Below are 22,839 nucleotides of genomic sequence, written 5' to 3'. Positions count from 1 at the left end.
GACAATCCTGACTAGGTAGAACTAAAACGACTGTGGAACTGGACACTAGGAGAGTCAAGCTACCCTTGAGCACCGAAATGCTCGTGTTACCTCACCCACAGGCCGCGGGGGCATAGGTGCCAAGTTGTGTCGTTTTCCGGCGTTGAAGTCTATGGAGCCTGGAAGAAAAGATGCTGCAGGCGATCAGGAGGAAGGTGTCCGGTGTGATCCAAGGGTGGATCAGTGAAGAGAAGAACCTGAAAGCAGAGGGGACAATGTTCAAAGTCACTAGCCAGTGACTGGAGTGGAACCAGATGTCGTCGTCGCGATCAGGTGAGGGTGGACGCTTGTCTCTGCAGCCACGTGGATCAGGTGGTGTCTTCGATGACCAGGATGGAGGCACGAGCTGTCCCACGCAGGCTCTCTCTGTCGGCGGTGTCGGCTTCGGATTCGGAGTCAATAAGCCTTGGCAAAGGCAACCCACGCGGTGAGTGGAAACGGCGTCTGGAGTGGACCAGGAGGGTCCGGGGTGCTCCTCTTTTGGAAGGGAGCAATGGCCAGTCTGGAGCAACCAGACCAGCAGTGAAGATTTCGGATTTCGTCGTCTAGGAGGTCACTAGCCAGCCGGCAAGTGACCAGACAACGCGTCGATCAGCAAACAGGCAGAAGGGCCCCACACAGATCTCGTGGATGCTGGAGGGCTGGTCTTCGGTGCAGGAGCTGCTCGGGGTCGGGGCTTCTCAGTCCCCAAAGCACTTGGACGAGGTTACCTCAGACGTCGTGCTGGAGCGAAGTGCTGCTTCTTTCAAGATGACCGGTTCCACGTGTCTCGTCGCACCCACGGATCTCAGCTGGGCTGCAGATGTAGGTAGAGGTCGGAGAGGTCTGGGAATCCGGGTCTCGTCGGGCTCTGAAGTCTGGATCCTTGAAGGAAGACGACAAAGGGAAGCCGCTGGACGCTGATGGTGCCTGCTTGTGCAGGGTGGACACTCCTTGCCCACAAGGGAGATTTCTTCAGTCTTCTGTGGAGCAGAACGTCAAAGTCCAGAGTTTCTTCTTGTAAAGTTGTTCAGGATAATCTAATTTGGAATGGGACCAGATCCTACCTTTATCCGGCTAAAGGGGGCTGTACTACGACTAGGTCCCTCCTCTGGGTGGGACCAGGAAGGGGGGTGGTTACACCCCCTATCCTTTGTCCGGTCTTGCACCAGGTCTGGGGCTGGAGTGCCCCAGGAACTGGTTTAGACCGGAGTATGCACAGGGACACCTTGTGTGCCCCAGGCATGTCTCATTCCTTTCAGCCCGGTCCTACCTAATACACAAAATCCTGTCTGGGGTGGTGCTAGCACCTCCCAAGGCAGGAAACCCTTTGTCCAAGCCTCCCTCGCTGGAAGGACTCCCAGCAGCAGGAGGTCAGACTTGTGTCTGTGGTGGCAGCATCCATTTTGTGATGCTGAGGCTCGAGTTAACTTTAACCGGGGTTCACAGTTACATACATGTCGTGTCCCTCTAGAAGGGTGGAATGCTACCCCATCGCCTGAATTGGCGAGGGGGTAGTATTCCAATTCGTATGACACCTTACTCGACATGTTTTGATAATGCTATACCAAAGTTGCCAATAACCGCGAGGATTATAATGCACTTAAGAGTCTATGGTATAGCGTTATCATGGAAACAGCTAAAGGACTTGGTTCCGAAAGCTGCAGACAGGCTCAGCTCATGCTAGAGCACCATCTCACATAATTCCAAGCACTCTGCCTTCAGGATTGATAAGGCCTGCCATAGGAGTGACTGATAGGAGGATATGTGTCCATTCTAGGGTTAGATATAGGGATACTATAGCTAAAGCAAAGGGTGATTACACCACCTTGCCCCAGCTGATTGATCAGCCAGTTGTGTCAGATTTGGATGGCCAGCCAGGGGTGGCATAATACATGCTGCAGCCCCTGATAGGCCCCGAGTGCACCTATGCCCTGGGTACCTATGGTACACTGTACAGGGACTGATAAGGTAACTCAGTATCCAATTAGATATGCACCTAAGGTACATGGTTGTCAATTTAGAGAGAGCACAGCTAGGCTGTGGGTCTGATTAGCAGGCCCACAGCCAGGGAAAGTCGTAAACCAGTGAAGCAAAAAGCAAAAATCGGGGGTGACCATAGGATTGCAGACCCCACTCTCCTACAATCAGTGTGTCCCTGGTCGAGTAGTGTGCGGATGTCGTCAGTGGCGGCGAGGAGGGCGGTCTCGGTGCTGTGGTTGCTGCGGTATCCAGACTGGAAGGCGCCTAAGATGGAGTTTGCTTCGATGAAGGCAGTCAGCTGTGCATTTACGAGTCTCTCGGTGAATGTGGCCGCAAAGGGGAGGAGAGAGATGGGCCGGTAGTTTTTCAGGTCCGTTGGGTAGCCGTTGGTTTCTTGAGGTGGGGTTTCACTTCTGCCCGTTTCCAGTCATCTGGGCAGATCCTGGATCTGAGCGAGGCGCTGATGTTCCGTCCTAGCTCGAGTGCAATGGTGGCGGCGGCCCTGGGGAATATGTGTGGTGGGCAGTGCTCTGTTGGGGCTCCTGAATGGGTTTTCTTCATGGTCGTGGCAATGAGTTTGATGGTAACGGAATCCCAATTCATAATGGTCGGCTTGTCGGCGGTGGTGGGTAGGGGGGTGGTGTCTGGTATTGGTTCACTGAAGTTGTCGTAGAGGACCTTGATCTTCAGATGGAAGTAGGAACTGAGCTTGTTGCATAGTTCCTGGGAGGGTGTGATGTCCGCTGCTTCGCTGGTGAGCTTGGCGAACTGCTGTAGGACGTTGAACAGCTCCTTGCCATAGGTCGCGTTGGTCAGGACTTTGTCTCTCATGCAGGTCCGTTTGGTGTCTCTTATGCGCTAGTGGTATTACTTCAGGGCGCTCCTGTGGTTGTTCCGAAGTTTCCTGGTTTTGCCAGCTCTTCTCTAGGTGTCTGCAGAAGAGTCTTGCTTCTTGAAGTTCTCTGGTGAACCCAGCTCCTTTAGGGGACATTGTTTGTTGGGGTGGCAGAGGGGTGTGAGCTGGTCGGCGCAGCAGGTGATCCAGCTGTGGAATTCCATGGCTGCGGAGTTGGTGTCCGTCATGGTGCTGGGGGGTTTTGAAGGAGGGTGGTGTTGAGGTGTTCCTCTGTGACCTTGTTCCAGCTCCGTTGCGGCAGGCGCGGGGCGTGCTTGGGCACGGTGGTGGTGTTGAAGGTGAAGTGGACGCAGTGGTGGTCCGTTCAGATGGGCTGGGTGGTGTGGCTGAAGTGGATGTTTGTTCCTCCCGCGAAGATGGGGTCGAGGGTGTTGCCTGCTCTGTGGGTGGGTGTGTTGACCAGCTGCTTCAGTCCTAGGTTGGCGAGGTTGTCGAGAAGAGTGGTGTAGTCAAGGTTGTTGCAGTTGTCGAGGTGGAAGTTCAGGTCCCCGAGAAGAATGTAGTCCATGAAGGTAATAGCGTGGGGTGCGGCAAGCTCGACAATGGCAGTTACGGACTGGGTGCGAGGTCCTGGTGGTCTGTAGATGAGGATGCCGCATAGCATCGTCCTGGGGCTGGTCTGGCTCTGACCCATGGCATGTGGATAATGGGTTTCATCCGGGCAGTCGTGTTCAAGGCCTTGGTATGTTTGTTGTGTTCCAAGTCACCATGTACATTCACTGTGTACATAATTGGAAAGGTGTCATTCGTTTGGCTCACATGCCAGTGGGCTTAGACAAAGAGCAAAGCCAGCCACAAGAGCAGCAGCAAACTGCAAGTGTTTACACCAAAAGATCATAATCTGAGTAGCCCCATTTGTCTAGATGTGGCCATGAGCAAAAGCTGGGAAACTCTGTAAATGCTGTGATACCGCAAATTGACTGAAATGCCAAATGAACACAATAGCAATTACAGCAGCAAACAAAGTTGGTGACATGGGCAAAATCTAGGGCCATTTTCTAAAGGCAATGATAGTATGACGTAAATTGATTTGCCCAACAAATTTCTTTGAATTTTTTGTCCGTAGTCCAATTTCCTGCTGTTTTTGTTTTTACTTTATCAGTAAAATGAACAGTACATGACGCTGGCACAATCTTGCAAGGTTGGCCAGCAAACTAAAGCACTGCTGACAGTTTATAGTGCAAACAAATTTACATACCATTGTCACAGATCTCTTTTTTGATGTAGCCAATACCAAGGTCAAAACTGGTGACACAACTGTTTTCAGAATCAGCCCCTTTTATGACCCACCAAGTAATAACCCACAACCATCTTAGGTCTGGTCTCCTTCAGGACAATTGTAGAAGTTAGCTATGGTCTAATGTGAGAATCATTCTATCTATATCAAAACCACATAACTAAGTGTTACTTTTGAGTTCAGCAAAAAGAACAATTGATGGACAGAATGCAGAACAATGTCATACTTTCACCCCAGTACAGAGATCTGGGCCTGAATCCATTGTTTTTTGACTCACTATGCCATTCTAGTTTGGATCCAGCCATATGCAAATCGGTCTTGACCCTGCGTCCAATGAGAACAGTCCAGCCCGAACTGCCAGGCCAGGTCCTCCCTGGACTGGAAACAAGCATCCTAGGAGCAGTTTTGGACTTTCAGCTCTCATCAGCCAGGATAGCTTGACTCCAGTGGCATGGATATTTAACAACAAGGGGTGGTGATGGACAAAGTTTTCTGAATTAAGCAGAATACTCTCACCCAGTCAAGAGATCAGGGCTAGATCCAACACTGTTTTTTAGCTCACTGCACCATCCCAGCTCAGAACCTGGCTATATGCAAATTAGTCTGTTCCTGTCCCAGTGCATGATGGGAACAGGGCAAACCAAACTACCAAGCCAATTCTTACACTGGGAAGGAAACAAGCTACCGGGGACCGGTTTCTGGCATTTCAGCCGTCGTCGGCCCAGCTTGTTTGAATCCTGATGGTGCAATGAGCAAGGGACTCACACCTGAGTATACCCTTCCACGCTTAGGGTGGACAAAATATTTAACAACAAGGGGTGGTGATGGACAGAGTTTCTGGTGAAGAATTGGCTTGGTAGTTTAGTCTTCCCTGTTCCCATGATGCACTGGGCCAGGGACAGACTGATTTGCATATAGCCAGGTTCTGAGCTGGGATGGTGCAGTGAGATAAATAACGGTGATGGATCAAGCCCTGATCTTTGGACTGGTTAAGAGTGGTCTGCTTAATTCAGACACTCTGTTCATCACCACCCCCTTTTCTGTATCGTTTTTGGCCAATATAGGTGTGGCAGGGTATACTCCGACATGAGTCCCTTTCTCACTGCACCATCAGGATTCAAGCAAGCCGGGCCGAAGACGGCTGAAATGCCAGAAACCGGTCCCCGGTAGCTTGTCTCCTTTCTGGTGAAGAATTGGCTTGGTAGTTTAGTCTTCCCTGTTCCCATGATGCACTGGGCCAGGGACAGACTGATTTGCATATAGCCAGGTTCTGAGCAGGGATGGTGCAGTGAGATAAATAACGGTGATGAATCAAGCCCTGATCTTTGGACTGGGTAAGAGTGGTCTGCTTAATTCAGACACTCTGTTCATCACCACCCCCTTTTCTGTATCGTTTTTGGCCACTATAGGTGTGGCAGGGTATACTCCGACATGAGTCCCTTTCTCACTGCACCATTAGGATTCAAGCAAGCCGGGCCGAAGACGGCTGAAATGCCAGAAACCGGTCCCCGGTAGCTTGTCTCCTTTCTGGTGAAGAATTGGCTTGGTAGTTTAGTCTGCCCTGTTCCCATGATGCACTGGGCCAGGGACAGACTGATTTGCATATAGCCAGGTTCTGAGCTGGGATGGTGCAGTGAGATAAATAACGGTGATGGATCAAACCCTGATCTTTGGACTGGGTAAGAGTGGTCTGCTTAATTCAGACACTGTTCATCACCACCCCCTTTTCTGTATCGTTTTTGGCCACTATAGGTGTGGCAGGGTATACTCAGACATGAGTCCCTTTCTCACTGCACCATCAGGATTCAAGCAAGCCGGGCCGAAGACGGCTGAAATGCCAGAAACCGGTCCCCGGTAGCTTGTCTCCTTTCTGGTGAAGAATTGGCTTGGTAGTTTAGTCTGCCCTGTTCCCATGATGCACTGGGCCAGGGACAGACTGATTTGCATATAGCCAGGTTCTGAGCTGGGATGGTGCAGTGAGATAAATAACGGTGATGGATCAAGCCCTGATCTTTGGACTGGGTAAGAGTGGTCTGCTTAATTCAGACACTCTGTTCATCACCACCCCCTTTTCTGTATCGTCCAGTGGCATGGAGGCACGGGACCCACGTCTGGGCATACGCTGGGGGTGAGTGTCTGAAAAATGTCAGCACTCTGTCATTCATCTCCTTGTGTTTGCTTTGTTTGCCCTAAGTTGGCAGGGGATGCCCAGACGTGGGCCTCTTGCTCGCTTTGCCACTGGATTCAAGCTGTACAAAAGGGGGTGGTACAAAAGGGGGTGGTGATGGACGGAGCATCTGAATCAATCAAACACTCACACCCAGTCAAAAGATCTGGGTTTAATCCATCAACGTTCTTTAGCCCACTCTGCCACCCCAGTTCGCTCAGACGTGAGTCCCTTGCTCACTTTGCCACTGGATTCAAGCAAGCCGGGCTGAAGACGGCTGGAATGCCAGAAACCGGTCCTCGGAAGCTTGTTTCCGGTCCAGGGAAGACATGGCTTGGCAGTTCGGGCTGGACTGTTCTCATGAGGCACAGGGTCAGACTGATTTGCATATAGCCATGTCTGAACTGGGGTGGCAGAGTGGGCTAAAGAACGGTGATGGATTAAACCCAGATCTTTTGACTGGGTGTGAGTGTTTGATTGATTCAGATGCTCCGTCCATCACCACCCCCTTTTGTATCACTGGATTCAAGCTAGCATGATGAAGGGTGTTACCATGAAACCGGTACAAAGATGCTTGTTTCTGGTTCAGGGAAGACCTGGCTTGGCAATTCGGAATGGGCTGTTCCCATGAGGCACAGGGTCAAGACTGATTTGCATATAGCTGGGTCTGAGCTGAGGTGGTGAAGCGAGGTAAAGAATGGTGATGGATTCAATCCAGATCTGTGACTGGGGGTGAGTGTCTGAAAAGTTTCAGCACTCCGTCCATCATCTCCTTGTGTTTGCTTTGTTTTCCCTAAGTTGGCAGGGTATTCCCAAACGTCGGTCCCTTGCTCTTTTTGCCACTGGATTTAAGCTAGCCCGGCTGATGAAGAGTGTTACCATGAAACCGGTACCAGGATGCTTGTTTCTGGTTCAGGGAAGACCTGGCTTGGCAGTTCTGGCTGGACTGTTCCCATAAAGGACCGGGTCAAGGCTGATTTGCATACAGCTGGGTCTGATCTGAGGTGGCAGAGTGGGCTAAAGAACGGTGATGGATTAAACCCAGATCTTTTGACTGGGTGTGAGTGTTTGATTGATTCAGATGCTCCGTCCATCACCACCCCCTTTTGTATCACTGGATTCAAGCTAGCATGATGAAGGGTGTTACCATGAAACCGGTACAAAGATGCTTGTTTCTGGTTCAGGGAAGACCTGGCTTGGCAATTCGGAATGGGCTGTTCCCATGAGGCACAGGGTCAAGACTGATTTGCATATAGCTGGGTCTGAGCTGAGGTGGTGAAGCGAGGTAAAGAATGGTGATGGATTCAATCCAGATCTGTGACTGGGGGTGAGTGTCTGAAAAGTTTCAGCACTCCGTCCATCATCTCCTTGTGTTTGCTTTGTTTTCCCTAAGTTGGCAGGGTATTCCCAAACGTCGGTCCCTTGCTCTTTTTGCCACTGGATTTAAGCTAGCCCGGCTGATGAAGAGTGTTACCATGAAACCGGTACCAGGATGCTTGTTTCTGGTTCAGGGAAGACCTGGCTTGGCAGTTCTGGCTGGACTGTTCCCATAAAGGACCGGGTCAAGGCTGATTTGCATACAGCTGGGTCTGATCTGAGGTGGCAAAGTGAGCTAAAGAATGGTGATGGATTCAACCCAGATCTCTGACTGGGGGTGAGTGTCTGAAAAGTTTCAGCACTCCGTCCATCATCTCCTTGTGTTTACTTTGAGTTCAGCACCCGATACAGGTCCCCCAATCCACTTTTTGTTAACTCTGTGGAATAGACCACAATCTTTTACTAGATTTTCTAGCTCTGACCACCTGCTTCACTATATAGCTGAATCCCAAAAGAGCTTTAAGCTTTTACATCGATTCCACTGAAGACCGTCAGGTGGATGATGACCTCTTGTGTTTTCTGGGTAAAGAAAGGTATGGTAGTGCAGACAATGTCTGTTGAGGAGGATAGCCCTCTGTATTAGGTTCTGTTATGAATCGGCCAAAAGCATCCTCCATAAGGACTGTGAGCTCATTCCACTACTGCCAAGGCTACTACCACTGCATTGGTATGTTGAGTGCCTGTTCTTGATACCTGTCAGACTGGGATGTCAGCATCTGTACCCACGTTCACGAAGCATTGACAGCCAGGTCCAAAGGGAAGGACATTTGCCCGTTTGATCCTGCAGGACTTTCTTATATTAACCATTCCACAGACCTACCATCTTTGAAGGCACTGCTTTGGTATCTCTTCTGGAGGTAAGGAATATGTGGTTAGAAATATCTATTAGCAGAAGTTATTTACTTTTGCTAATGCTCTTTCTTTGGCTACTGTAACTGCGGATTGCTCTCTTCCCTTCCGCCTCATCTTACTGTGGCAGGGTCTCTTTTTCCATCTAAAATCCATTTCCTAAGATAGAGATGTGTATATTTATACTCTGATTGTTTTTGGGCTCCCTGTCCTACAGAGTCAAGAAAGAAACTGACGATGACGTGCAGGAGTAGTGCTTATATGCTGCTCCATTGCCACTTCCGAGCAGAACAAAGTCAGTGTGGAGCTTCAGAATCATTGCTCTAAAAATCTTTCAGATCCCATCTGGTGCCTAGAGGGATCTATGGCTAGATCAGAGTATCCACCAGAAAGAGTGTTACAGGATGGAAGTAACCTGCTCGTCTGGCACATAAGCGTATGATAGGAATAATTATGTTTTGGCACTACGTACGATGTTGGTGCTTGAGTTTGCATTCAGCAATGGCCACCCAGAATACATTCTAAAGGCTGTGTTTGTGGTCCTGCTCAGAAATAAAGTTAGGATAAACCAAAAGCTAAATATCAGCCTCAGTTCAAATTTTAAAGATCAAATTACAGTTTAGCAACTGGAATAGAACTGTAAAAGAAGAAAGATCCTAGTTTACTCACTAAAAGGTTACTAGTGCTGTCTGTATTCGACCATGAGTAGACTAGGTATGGTAAGAAATACCTTGTCCCTGTAATCTTCAACCAGCAACAAGCATCAAAAGCTGAATCTTGGTTGTACTTTTAGTACTTCTAGTAGAACTCCGCCACAGGCAAACTACAAAAAGTCTTCTCGTAACACGTCACAGAGAAATGCCTTGCGTCTATCCACCGTCTGTTGTGCAATAAGTCCTTCCTTTCCGGTGAGTACTGAGAGAGCGTTCTCTGCATCAGTACCGCACTGTGGTGTTAGACGATATTAGAGCCCTCTGTAGCATTCCAGAGTGGGCGTTGCATCATTTAAATGGGACCACGCCCTCACATAAATGAGGGAGTACCATTGCTCTTTCACAAATGAGCAGAGTCCCTGCAGGAACACTGAATGTCTGTCCCACGAGGCGGCAGCTATTTAGTCAAACGACGGAGGCATGTTGGCAGCCATTGCACATGAAATCTCTTGTGGAATATCCTTTCCTTTTGGTAGTAGCCATAAGCAACGTTTTAACTTAAGAAGAAAGCAAAACTGTAGATTTGTTTGGAAAATAATAGAAGTCTCCGCATTTTGTAAGAGATGGCCATAATTTATCAAAATACATTGAGCATGTTTATTTTTTAGTGCCCTCTGACAAAGAAATCACGTTTCTTTATTCCTCTCAACGCGGTGTCATGCCAATGACTGACTTTTACTCTACAGAAGGGCTGATTAAAAGTAGATAGCAAACTCTGTGAAAAAGCTAGTTTTCCTGGTTTTTTACAACCACCCTACAAATAATCGCTCTCATGGATTCCATCTTTTCACAGACCCCCTCACTACCTGATCCTTTCTTTGCTTAATGTTCAATTTGAATTTTCAGAAGGGCCTCTCCAGCCACACACCTGTCAGTATCCACTCTGCCGCCTGTAATATTACCAAAATATGTTGGAGCCTTCATTCAAAGATCTCTCCACTCTGAGGTCCCTTTCCTCAAAATTCCAGCTGGAGTAGGTAAAACAAGCATTGGCAAAGTCAATGTCTCAAATTTGTGAATTGTTTTTTTATGAAGACACATGCAAAAGACACATAGATGACGGGCGGAATGCATATCAAATCAAAAATTCACCCCCACTCAAGAGATCTGGGTTAAATCCATCCTTCTTTTGCTCACCATGCCACCCCAGTTCAGACCCAGCCATGTGCAAATCAGTCTGGACCCTGTGCCTCATGGGAACAGTCCAGCTTGAACTGCCAAGCATGGACCTGGCCTGGCAGTACGGGCTGGACTGTTCCCATAGGGAGCAGGGTGAAGACTGATTTGCATATGGCTGGGTTCAAACTGGAATGGCATGGGGAGCAAACAAATGATGGATTTAGGCCCAGATCTCTGTACTAGGGTGAATGTCTGACATTGTTCAACATTCTGTCCATCAATTGTACTTTTTGCATTAGTCACCTGTCTGTGCTCTCCATGCCACTGGAGTCAAGCTAGCCTGGCTGATGAGGGGTGAAACCCCGAAACCGCATCCTAGGATGCTTAGTCCAGGGAGGACCTGGACTGGCAGTTCGGGCTGGACTGTTCTCTTTGGGAGTAGGGTCAAGACTGATTTGCATATGGCTGGGTTCAAACTGGAATGGCATGGCGAGCAACAAACTATGGATTTAGACCCAGATCTGTGTACTGGGGTGAATGCTTGGCATTGTTCAAAATTCTGTCCATTAATTCTTCTTTTTGCACACCACACAAGCGGCCCAGTAGCTGTATTAGAGCTGCTGGATCCTCACTTACGTTAAAAAATAAGCATTATATACATTTTTAAGGTAAAAGCGCAAATTGCACCAGTAGTCCCTGTCACTGAAAGGGACTGCTTATTGTACCAATGTGCAAATTGTGCAAGAACAAAATCTCATCCCTCAAAGACTGGTAATGCAAATGGCTGGAGTAGGGTAACATGTATCCATGCTATATGCTGTGGTGAGCGGAGGAAAAATGCGAATGACACTACAACAGACCAGTGGATGAAGAGGGCTGGCGAAAAACCCTGGTAAGTAAATATGTAGAGTATACATATATGTATGTTGAAAACAAAAGGTCTTTGCTTACAGCAGACCTAAGAAAAAAGGAATCAGACTTGAACTTCTCACACCACCAGAGCATCTACTGTGATTTACCTTGGAGAGTAACATTATCAACTAATCCTTCAAATTACTTATAAGCTCTAATTCTATAGGTACCAGAAATGCCAAAACCCTTGTTCAAAAATGCAAATCCAAGTAAGTACATCCAGTTTGGGACAACCACCACCTCTCCCAGGATCCTCCAGCTTTCAGCACCGGCTCCATACCTTCTGTTAGTATCTAGGTAGTCCATGGCAAAAGGTTGAGAGGCTTTTTCCTATCCAAGAAGTCAGAGGTCCTTTAAAATTGCAAAGCTGCTGTGGCAGTAAGAGAATTAATTAGCAGTAATCAGTAATGTAGGTGTTGAATGCTGAGTTGGCTACTGACTGGACCCAGACTCCTTTCCTGCTGTTTAAGTTGACCTTCACTCATTTGTCCTGGAATAAGTTTTAGGCAAAGAGCATCCTGATGTGTTTTTTCTGAGCCACATGGGTACCCTACTCCTAAAGCCCTTTGGCGTAACCGTTGCTAGGTGCCCAGTTGGACATCACAACTCCGATACGAGCTATCAAAGGCTTGTGTGGTGGCACTGTGGCCGAGGCCATAGCCTCTCAATATATATTGGAGTGTTGATCCTTACGGTGCTGATCCTTCCTGTGCCTCTGCTGCTGGCAACACTGGCTCTGTTACTGGTAATACTCTCACACTTGTAGTGAGTCGGCTCAGCGAAGCAGCATGTAGCATAGAGGATCATCCTAAAACAAGATTAACAACCATTTGAAGATTTGAGTGTCTTGGCATGAAATGGAAGAATAAAAGTACAGAAAAACAACTCTAAACTGGCCTTTTGTAGTGACTGTGCCTCCTAAAAGGGGTAGAGCCGTCCATCTTTCACCTTCAAACAAAAATGAAAAAAGCCCTGCCGGAGCTTCTCTCCCTTCTTTTCTCTTCTATACTTTATGCCTGCAGCACGGCAAAGAAGATCAGGGTGGATATCGGGCACCCAACTTATTTCTGTGTCCCACCCTTTCCAGAAGCACCTGCGACCCATTTAATAGAATACATCTTTTCCCTGTCTGGTTATCCACTTACTTGATGTAAGTGAGGACAGCTATTGCCAAATACTTTGTTATAATCTCAAAGTTGCACCAGGCAGCTTTCAAGAAGCACTGCCCTCATCCCTTAAGGATCCTCCTCTGTCTCTCTATTGGTATTTGCAGATTCACCTTCCTTATGAATACATGGGCACCATGAACAGACAGAGGCGAAAGAAAAAGTCATCCAATTACCCCATCTTTTCTGGACCCAATACTGCACAAAAGAAGCAGAACTCTTGGGTTCTCTAATCAGATAAAGGATTCCCTTCAACTCTTTTGGATGGAAGGACATCTCCTATGTGTGGTGGAGTCAGTCTTTTCACAAGGGCAAGGTTTGTACTCAACCTTTGTTCTTTCCTATTGTTCAATCACATTTTGATGTCAATTAGGAGATGGTACTGTCATATATTTTTTCAAAATCTGTCCTCGTATCTTGAAATAGCCATGCTTTGCTTCAATGTGATTGGACCCCTTGCACTCTATCAATGACAACATTTGTATATTCATCTAGACAGCTCTTCATCGGCATACTTGCTTATTCCTGGATAGAAGGGCTCAAGGTTTTAAACTGCCTAATGGGACGTTTTCTGCCTTCTTCAGTACAGCAAGGTAGCTTGGTTCACATATTCCAGAGGGTATTCTGCACATGTGAGATTGACTAAGGTGGAATTCATCACTTTTACCATCTTGCTTCTTTGAATGTCCTCTGCAAGGCATCCGCATGGGCCGCTCTTAATTCATCGTAAGATTGGTGTGAGCACCTGTCTGATGTACAGTTTAGCAAGGCAGAACATAGCAATTTGACTGACTGATTCTTCTAATGTTGTTATTGCTCGTTTTTTCAAAATGTAATGCATATGAGTCATGATAAAGAGCATCTGAGCACACCTGTAAGCATTTTTCACTCACCATAGTAATTTATGTTCTTGTAATCTCCAGGCAAACCCAGACATCACCACGGTCTTAGTATTACTCACTTGATGTGAAGGAATGTGAAATTAGTTAAATGTAGGGACTGGCATCTGTATAAAGGTGGCAGCGTCATTGGCATGCATCTGCCATCAGTCCAGTTCAAATCTTTTGGACCTATTCACAAAGGTAATTTTACATGAACAGATCTTGTGATGTGGTGTCTACATCTCAACCTAGGTGTAATTCTCCCCATGGATGGAATTTACCATTTCCATGTGGAGATATCCACGTAGATTTAGGGAGTGGGAACTCCTACGACTGAATTTATGATTGAAAGGACATTAATATTAACTTTCCATCTGTTACTGGAGATCTCTGCCACTGAGGCTGAGATCTCCCTAAGTAAAGTAATCGGGGATTTTAAAGCAATTAATACAAAATTAATACTTTTATTTAAAAATATTAAAGCACGTTCCCTAACTTCTGTTCGTCTCAAATCAACCTAAACTAAAAATTATCATCTTACGTTTTAATTTTTTTTAATGTGCATTACATTTGTCAACCTTACATTTAATACATATAAATATTAATTATCCCTTACTCACTTACAGTTTCATATGTGTTTGTCACAATTTTGTATGCGTGTTATGCATTCTTTTATTTGTGGTTATATTTTTTTACCAAAACCTTTACAATATATTTTATTAAACAAGTTATTATGTTTATTAAAATCTCACAATAAAATATAAAATATATTTAACTATTACATTAAAATAAATATATATATAAAGTTTAATTTTAAATATTATTGAACTTCATTTACAAGTTTCCATATGTATTAATGTAAGTGCCCCCGCTCTTTTGATTTCTGTTGGAATGTGTTGCAGTACCAGTTGTTGGCCATGTGCGGTGTATAATTTACACCCAGACTGGGCTGTAGTACATTTGAGTCTATTTTGTCTGTAGTACCACTGTAGTAGATTCAAATATGCATTTTACGAACTTCAATTGTTACTCTTTTTTGATGTGTAATGTTGTATTGGCATCTCCCTCTCTGAACCCTTTTTCAGTTATTGTTTACCCCACCCAGGTTTAAGTGGGATGTAAAGAGTAAAGATGTCTCTAAAGGAGTTCGGTCATGACTTAAACACAATTTCTATGATTCCCATAGTGTGCCACCTTACTGGTATTTTGGCTCCTCTTCAACACCCCGTAGCTTTATAGATCACACATTGGCTGAACACGGTTAGTGACCTCTGTCAGGTCGAATGAAAGGGGATAAATAATGTTGAAGATTTATGGGCGTCCCGGGTGGATCATGGCCAGAACTAATAGGTTCTGACCATGATCCTTGACATTCTCGGAAGCTGCGACTCCACTCAATTAAGCGCCGTGAAGAACCTATTAGTTCTGGCCATAGTCCACCCGAGACGCCCGTTAATTTTCAGCATTATTTATCCCCTGTCATTCAACCTGACAGTGGTCACTAACCGTGTTCAGCCAAAGTGTGATCTATAAAGCTACGGAGTGTTGGAGTTAGAATTCCCTCGCTGATTTACTTTACCTGCTTCTTATTATTAGTATATCGGACAGTACTTTGCTCTTATGACAACCCTGCTCAAGGTCTTGCACTGGTTTTTCTTCTGATATGATTTATGAATTTTATGTTTTGTAACCTTTTGTTATATAGGTTGTTGTGTGTGATTGTGTTTCTGTTCATTGTGGTCCTGGCATGGTGTGGTTGGTATGTACGTGCAGTTTTATCTGTAGGACGTCTTGCAAAGAAATTTTCACATAATTAATTGATATATGAAATTATGTATAGATATATATAAAAAAATAGTTTTTTTGATAAATAAAACATAAAAAGAATTTCTATGTGTAAGACAATGGTGTTGTATCTTATCTAGGATGTATCACCAATAGTTAAGTCATTGATAGGGAGAGGTTTCACCCTTTCTCTCTCCACATCTCTTCCATTTGCATATCTTACAGCTCGTATCTTTCCTCTTCAGTACCCTTGTTATACTCTCTCCTGCTTGTAGTTCCTCACATCTCCTTCACTTCACCACCCCATAAACACAGAACGCACACAATCACTTAGAAGTACTGCATTTTCTTTTTCTTTCACCTTGTCAATATTATTACAGCTGTGTTCCGCTGTCACACACACATCAGTTGCAACTGCAATCTCTGTGCTCTTCAGCGAGGCCAGTGATTGAATGTGCATCTATTCTGAACACCTTTTTTGACCCACTATCACACATTGTGAGAAATTCGCAATGCCTTCAGCCTCCACTCCAGAGCTTTCAGTTGTGACCCATTATAACCATCTGCAGGAGAGTCAGTTCAAAGTATGCACTATACAAAGAGTAATATTTTACTCAGTATCCTGAAAACAGCAAACACTCCTTAGGGTTGCAAAATTAAATAAAAAAGTGAAAATAAAACATGATCTAAACTGCTGACATGGATTACCTTAAAGTTTCTATATTCATTTTTCAGAAACTGATCAGTGTTTTGCCATTAAAGTTAAGAACATGAATTTAGGGCCCAACAAAGACCCTTTTCAATGTCCAATTTTGAATTACGTTTTTGAGTACATGTAGTACATGTAGTAGTACTACTTTAAGCACTCAAGTGGCTTTTGGAATAGGCCCCTTTGACTTCTTCATGTGTAGGAGATGTTTTGGTACAGAGGACGTCCGACGGGTCTGAAGGTCGGACACTACAGACTACTAGTCCAAGAGTCGCCATGGGGAAAAACGTTTACTCTTTGGACTGTTTTGTCTCTAAACCAGGGTCCAACGACTTTATACACGTTTAGGACCGTCGGGAAGGATGATTTTTTGAAACTATGCTTCCCTACAGACTGCAAGAAAAATGTTTTATTTTATCTCAGTTAGGGCTGCATCTGCAACTCAAGTCCGGTATTTTTCTAGTGAGGTAGTCACAGGAAAACATTTTGTGTTTTTTTGGGGGGTGGTGGTGGGGGTCACATTAAAGTATGCTCTATTCAATAGCAAATGTCTCTCAGTGCGAAATGTTGTATTTGTCAATGTGATTTCTTGTTTTCTACTCAAAGAACACTTTAGTTGGGAAGATAGTGTCACTAAAGTAAAAGGAGAAGTATTTTCCCATACTGGACTTAAGGATTCAGGTGCATCTGCTGAAGAGAAGACCTATTGGCATTAGCATCAAGGACAGGTTTTTTCAGACTTTAAGATCCTTCCTTGTTGTAGTGTGGGCATGTTCACGTAGGCTATTAAAAAAAAGGTGCATTATAATCCTGCAACACGGTGCATCACTCTGAAACATACATTTCTGGTAGTGAGTGACAAGACATGTTTATTTCGCCCAAATATTGATTCACACATCAGATGCAAGAATCCAACAGAAAAACAAACACTTGGGTCCTGGTTACAGTTAGGGACGGTAAATCACAGGTGCCAACTGTGCACACATTTTATTTACTGCTTGGCAGGTGCGCAGAATGCACCAAATTCATAATTACAGTCCAGTGAATGTACAGGCAACTTGTGTATGCTTTAACCAATTAGTGGTGCATGCAAATTGGAATTGCATTCAGTTTGTAGGTTGTATCTCGTCACAAATCATGGGCGCAGATTCCTGCATCATACGTTGTTCGCAACTGACATATAATCCTGTTTCAGGTACAGGGAACAGTTTACATCCGAAATGGCTTTTGAGACCAGATTGTAATCGGGGCCTTAATGTGATCATCACGAAAGGCAATACGAGTGTTCTTTATGATTAATGTCACACACTGAATTACTTTGTTGTCCTGCTGAATGGATTTCAGGCAAGTTAAATTGTGATTTTTCTGTTTTTGGACCCTTCCTTCCCTATAGAAGAAGGATTTCAGCCCTTGGAGGTAGGACTACAGCAGAGGCACTGCACGCTTTTAAAATACAATTTAACGATGTCAAGTAGCTAACGGTGTGCATGGTTTTGATTGGTTGTAGACTTCAATATGCTTGGCCCTGCCTCATTTTTTCTCACTCAACCTGCACTTTTCTCTCACAGTTGCTACTTTTTGGAAGGAACTCTGTTTATTGTAAATTCTCACGTTCACCCTCCCTTAAAGTTTGCTACAGTTTTGCTTGCTGAATCCACAGCGGCTAGAAATTGTATACTCCACTTGGCAATCACTGTAACAACACTCATTGTGATTTCTGTTTTGCAGTGATGTGATGCAGTGTTACTTATCAGTGAAATGCATGTTGAAATTGGATATGAAATCCCTGAGACCTACATTGACACTGGTACATCTTTTGTTGCAGCATATGATAAGGTCCCAAGATGCCGTCGTTGGTGAAATGGCCCATCAGTTGTACGTCTTACAGGTGCTCACATTTAATCTCCTGGAGGAGAGAATGATGACAAAGATGGATCCACAGGACCAGGTAACACCTGTGGAGGCTTACTGAAATGATCTCCCTTGAGATGTGGGATCATCATGGAACAGATTCAGTGTATGAGACAGAAGAGTACATTTCAGGACAAAGACTACAGCTTGGTACCTCAAGAACCATGGCCACATTTGAGCAGTATTCAAAGGTTTCGTCTCTGCAGGTCGCTCTCGACTAACTTGAAAGGCAGAAAACAACATTTGAGAAAGCTCTTAGTCAGAATGACAAGGAGATGTCTTGTATTGCACTAGTTAAACAACTCTTATATTTCAGGATAGGTGATCATATTTGTTGTAGTGAGCAGGGCTGTAGGATTGGCCAGTCAGTGCCTTTATAATATGGACTTTGGGTTGGTTTCCTGCTTTAAATTAGTCACATTTCAGGGTAAACTAAATTGACCATTTTCTTCAAACTAAAAGTCTGTTTGTAGATTTGTGTTACATGCCCCTAATAGTCCAATGTACAAGTAAGCAAGCAATGGGGTTGCAGATTGTGCATTGAACCAAGTTGTTGGCAGATGCAAATGCTGTTACTGAATGACTAGAAGCAGTGCTCGTGTCAGCAGGCTTCCAAATATTACCAGCCGCCTGAATGGGTGGCATTGAATTTATGGTGAATACATTTTTTATGATGCTAAATACAAAACTTCCTAAATTCAGCTAATCGTGTGCTTTTTGTTCTCTTTCTTGTCTCCCATTAAAGGCCCAGAGGGACATCATCTTTGAACTAAGAAGAATTGCCTTTGATGCTGAATCTGAACTCAATAACATTGGCGGCAGCATTGAGAAACGCAAATCAATGTACACTAGGGATTACAAAAAGCTAGGATTTATTGTAAGTATTAATATTTTACTGGTGGTAACAATGATGCCTTTACAAAGTGCAAGCTAAGTTCCTGGCTGTCATTTTGTTTGCTTTGGATAACAACCGCTTGGAGCTATGCTGAGCCAGCGTTATCTTGCAGTACTTTGAAAAAGTGAGAATTTATGAGGGAAAGACTCAAACTATACATCGCTTGTAAGAAAGGCAGAGTGTCATGCAATTACTGTCTCAAAAAAAGACTCCTGAGGTGGATTGGACACAGGTCTGGAGAATGCAGTGTGTGCATTGAGAGGGCTTTGTTGCAGTCACCATCAGATTTGTAGTCTTACTTAAAATGCTGTGCACTATGTGCTCTGTTGTTGTAATTGTAAATTCTTAAATGGCTTTGGGCTGACCCCAAAATTAGTACTCGCATGTGATTCCAGAAACCGGCACTGGTAATTGTTGAATACTATGATATTACAGTTCTAGAGAGTTAGTATATGTTGGTCATCCTAATGTATTCGCGTTGTAATGCGATCTCTGCTAAGCCAGATTAAATGATTTTTTCTGAGATGAGCAAGAAAAGAATATATAGATATTTAACGCTAGCATTGGTAATTCAATTTTCCTTCAAGAGCTCGTGGTTGAGCTCCCCGTGCGTATTTCACCTTCTGAAATGAAATGAAATATGCAGTTGGAAATAGCGCCACAAATGCGGGACTTCCCCAGGAATTGAGAGCAGAAGCACAGCGTCTCTGGTAATTTCCCATTCTTCAGGGTACACCACAGAATACGTCAGATTCCTGCACAGCGGGATTGTGTATCGTTGTGGTGTTGCTAATAACCGGTGCTGGATGTGGTTTTCCCAGTCACTTGGACCGAGGGCCTTAATAGCAACCATGTTTATCAGATATTTCACATTCTGAGGAGGAGATACAGAATTTGTCAGAACAGACAGCCTACAGTCTGAAATTTTTTCTCTTTCGGGCCCTTCTGTTTGCTTCAAGGACAATATTCTGAAGCAAACTACAGTCTCCCATCTCCCACACTTATCTGTTCATATGGGTCCTTTTCCCCAAATATTTTGAAATTTCCAGGGCCATTCTGAGTTTGGTGGTGAAGGAGCGCCAGCAAACGTTGGAGTGGCTCGCCCCACCAATCTCGGTTCTCTCGTCGCATCTAGAAGTGGGGAACTGCAAGGTTCTTGATAGAAGGAACCTGTGGGTAGATGGGCCACCGCCACTGCACTGCGGAGTCTCTGTGCCAACTGCATCCCCTTAAACTCACTGTGACTGTAATTCAGCTAATTTGTAGACCAGTAGAAACTCTCCTTTCTATTCCTTTATTATCCTCTACCTGTTGCAGTGATCTTTGCAACATTTTAATTTAACCTCCGGCCACTTTTGTAATGTGTAACCTGTTTCACCCAGCATACATAATGAAACAATATGTAAACATTCTTTAAATAACACATCTTCTTGTGTGTGTATCAGAACAAAGAGGCAGCTGTTTTGAAAGGCAATGAAAACTTTATGGGCTTACAGACTGAAAACATTTTAAATATATATGGCTGATCCCTGAACAGAAAAAGAAAAATTTTGGGCGTGACCCTCTTTGAGCTATAGAGCAAGAGAAGAACTAGCAACATGCTCTGCTCTGCGCTGGTCTATTCTGAGGGCTAGGTTAGCAACTCCAAGTCCATTTTCAACTCTGTGACCGTCACAAATGAGAGGGTACTAGCAGGTTCTTATTGGGCAGTGTTTGGGCCAGAGTATTAGGGAAAGAAGATATGTGGGTAATGAATGTGATGATACTTGGTTCAGTTTTCATGTATGTTTGTTCTTAGTAGATATGACCGACTTGACTTCAATTAAAATGTAAGACTTCAATATTGGACAGCTAATAGGTTAACAAAGGACGGGGATTTCAGTCTTGCTAGTCCTTCTGATTAGCCTCAAAATGTCATAGAGGGTGCTAATACAAATTCTATGCTCAGTTGGTGTTGGATGATGTGGGGAGTGGGGTGGAGAGCATAATTCACAACAGCATAAAATGTGTATGTGTAAAGCGCACATTCACCCGTTGAAGAACTGTGCCACTAAATAACAAGTGTCTATTGTTACCAGTGCTTAGTTTATAAAAAAATATTTAAAAAAAGAAGTGCCAGGGCCCTTGTCAGGAGGCTACAGCAGCTTGCACCACCCGTAGTCAGGCCAGCGCTGCCAATGACAATATCAACACAGCTACTGACAATCACACTCCTTCAAGTGTGACAATTCTGACTATTCCAGGTGCCAACAGCCGCGGCCTGTGGAGGGAGTTGCGGTGGGGCGGAAGGCGGGGCAGGGGAGGTGCAGGGTGGGGGTGCTAAAAACCAGAGTATGGATAATTGGAGGTAAGTAAACAATTTAATTAATAAAACGAATTTCGTAGCGCGACCGCCATCGCATTTTGCGATGCAGGGCGCGCTACGAAATTCTTCGAAACCTGTGCTTAGCATAGTGTGCCTCCCGACTTGTATTTTGCTGTTTCTGTCATTGCATCCAGACATATGATACATCAAGTAACATCATACCCACAACAAGCCAGGACTTTAGTGGTGGAAGGGCAGTCCTGATCCTATTTGACCTGTCTGTAGCGTTTGACACAATGAATCATCTAATTCTTACGCAACGGCTGAAGTCAAGTGGGATCAGTGATAAGGCACTGGCTCTTCTTTTGTCATTCCTGACAAACAGAGAACATAAGGTTTGTTGAGACAACCTTAAATCGGACATATTCCATCTCCCTTGTGGAGAGGCACAAGGGTCGGTGCTCTCACACACCCTTTTCAATATTTATGTGATCCCATTGGTCAAACTAGTTAGAGACGTTGGCTTTTCCCTTGTGTCATATGCAGACGCCACTCAAATCATAGTTTCAATATCTTCTTAATGAGGTGCAGTTGGCAAGGATTCATAGTTGTCTTGATCGCATCATACAATGGATGCACACCAACTATTTGAAACAAAATACACAGACGACCAAAATCATGGAGTTTGGCAATGGCCCTCCAATCTGGAACTTAGCCTGGTGGCCAACGGGGGCAGGAGAGTGTCTGTCACCAGTGGACAAGATGAGAAATCTGGGTGTGGTTTGTGAGTCGTAGCTTAATTTCTCTGCTCAGATTAATCAAGTTACTTCAGCTTGTTATTTTACATTAAAGATCCTACTGAAGATCCTACCATTTCTTCCAATGGAGCTGAGGAAAACTGTGGTGGTTGCTCTTGTATTGTCTCACATTGATTATTGTAATGCCCTTTACTTAGGGGTTGACAAACAGCAGTTTACTAAGCTGCAATCCCTCAGAATACTGCTGCTCGGACATTACTCAACATACCTAAATTCAATCATATTTCCGGGGCCATTAGGAGCCTTCATTGGCTCCCAGTTAAGCAGCATATTGAATTTAACACTCTATGCCTAGTCCACAAAACCATGTATAGCGGCAGTCCTGTGGCGCACTGCAACTTATTTCAATGGTATTGTCCAGAGCGTTCGCTATGGTCTGCCAATCAGGCCTTGGTTAAAATCCCGAAATGGAGGAAGGTCAGATGGGGTGGGACATGCCTTTCATACTTTGCTCCCAAACTCTGGAATAAGCTGCCTTTGGATATTAGATCTCAACCAGCTCTTTCCAAATTCTGTGGCCTATTAAATACCTGGCTCTTCCAGGTCTAGCAGTGGATCTTGTACATGTGGACTAACCCTTCTTTCTATGTTTGTTCAGCGCCAAGATGCCTTGGCAATCGAGCGCTATATAAAACCCTTACTTACTTAGTATTGGCTTTGTAAATGATTTTTAGTTTCATAAGTTAAATAAGCAGCAACTATGGCTTGAATATAATATTGAAAAAGCTTCCACTTAATGCCCTGGTGACACTACAACAATGTTGCTGCTTTTGCGTTTCAAAAAGAGAAGGGAAAGATAGAGAGAAAATGACTCATTAAAGGATTTCCCTTCCCCTACATAGCTCACATGGCATGACGTCATGCTGTAACTTCCCCACTAGTGAGAAGTGCGCAGTGTGAGCACGTGCACTTTGATGTGCCTGCTGTCACTTCAGTCCGGGAAAAACCGGACCGCCTGTGCCAGGGCTCAGAACAGAGCCAGATAGAGACACGTTTCAAGGCCCCCTTTAAATAACTGCCGGTGCTCAGCCCTAGTTGTATCACTCATTGAACGGCCACCTGGAGAAGAACCACTATA

The 22,839-nt window shown here is 44.8% G+C and overlaps 1 protein-coding gene across 2 annotated transcripts in view; it reads left to right on the top strand.

Annotated features, from left to right (window-relative positions):
* The window catches only part of ELMO1 (engulfment and cell motility 1), a 1,507,126-nt gene that overhangs the window by 537,122 nt on the left and 947,165 nt on the right, over positions 1–22,839 (top strand). For both annotated transcript variants that reach the window (XM_086964835.1, XM_086964834.1), the window contains 2 exons: positions 17,658–17,780; positions 18,489–18,620. In XM_086964835.1, the coding sequence (XP_086820961.1) occupies positions 17,658–17,780; positions 18,489–18,620 (255 nt within the window). The remainder of the gene's footprint in view (positions 1–17,657; positions 17,781–18,488; positions 18,621–22,839) is intronic.

Source organism: Lissotriton vulgaris, chromosome 4_1, assembly GCF_964263255.1.
Source record: "Lissotriton vulgaris chromosome 4_1, aLisVul1.2, whole genome shotgun sequence".
Classification (NCBI taxonomy): domain Eukaryota; kingdom Metazoa; phylum Chordata; class Amphibia; order Caudata; family Salamandridae; genus Lissotriton; species Lissotriton vulgaris.
Note: the sequence above shows the minus strand (reverse complement) of the source record. Positions and strands in the feature narration are given on the sequence as shown.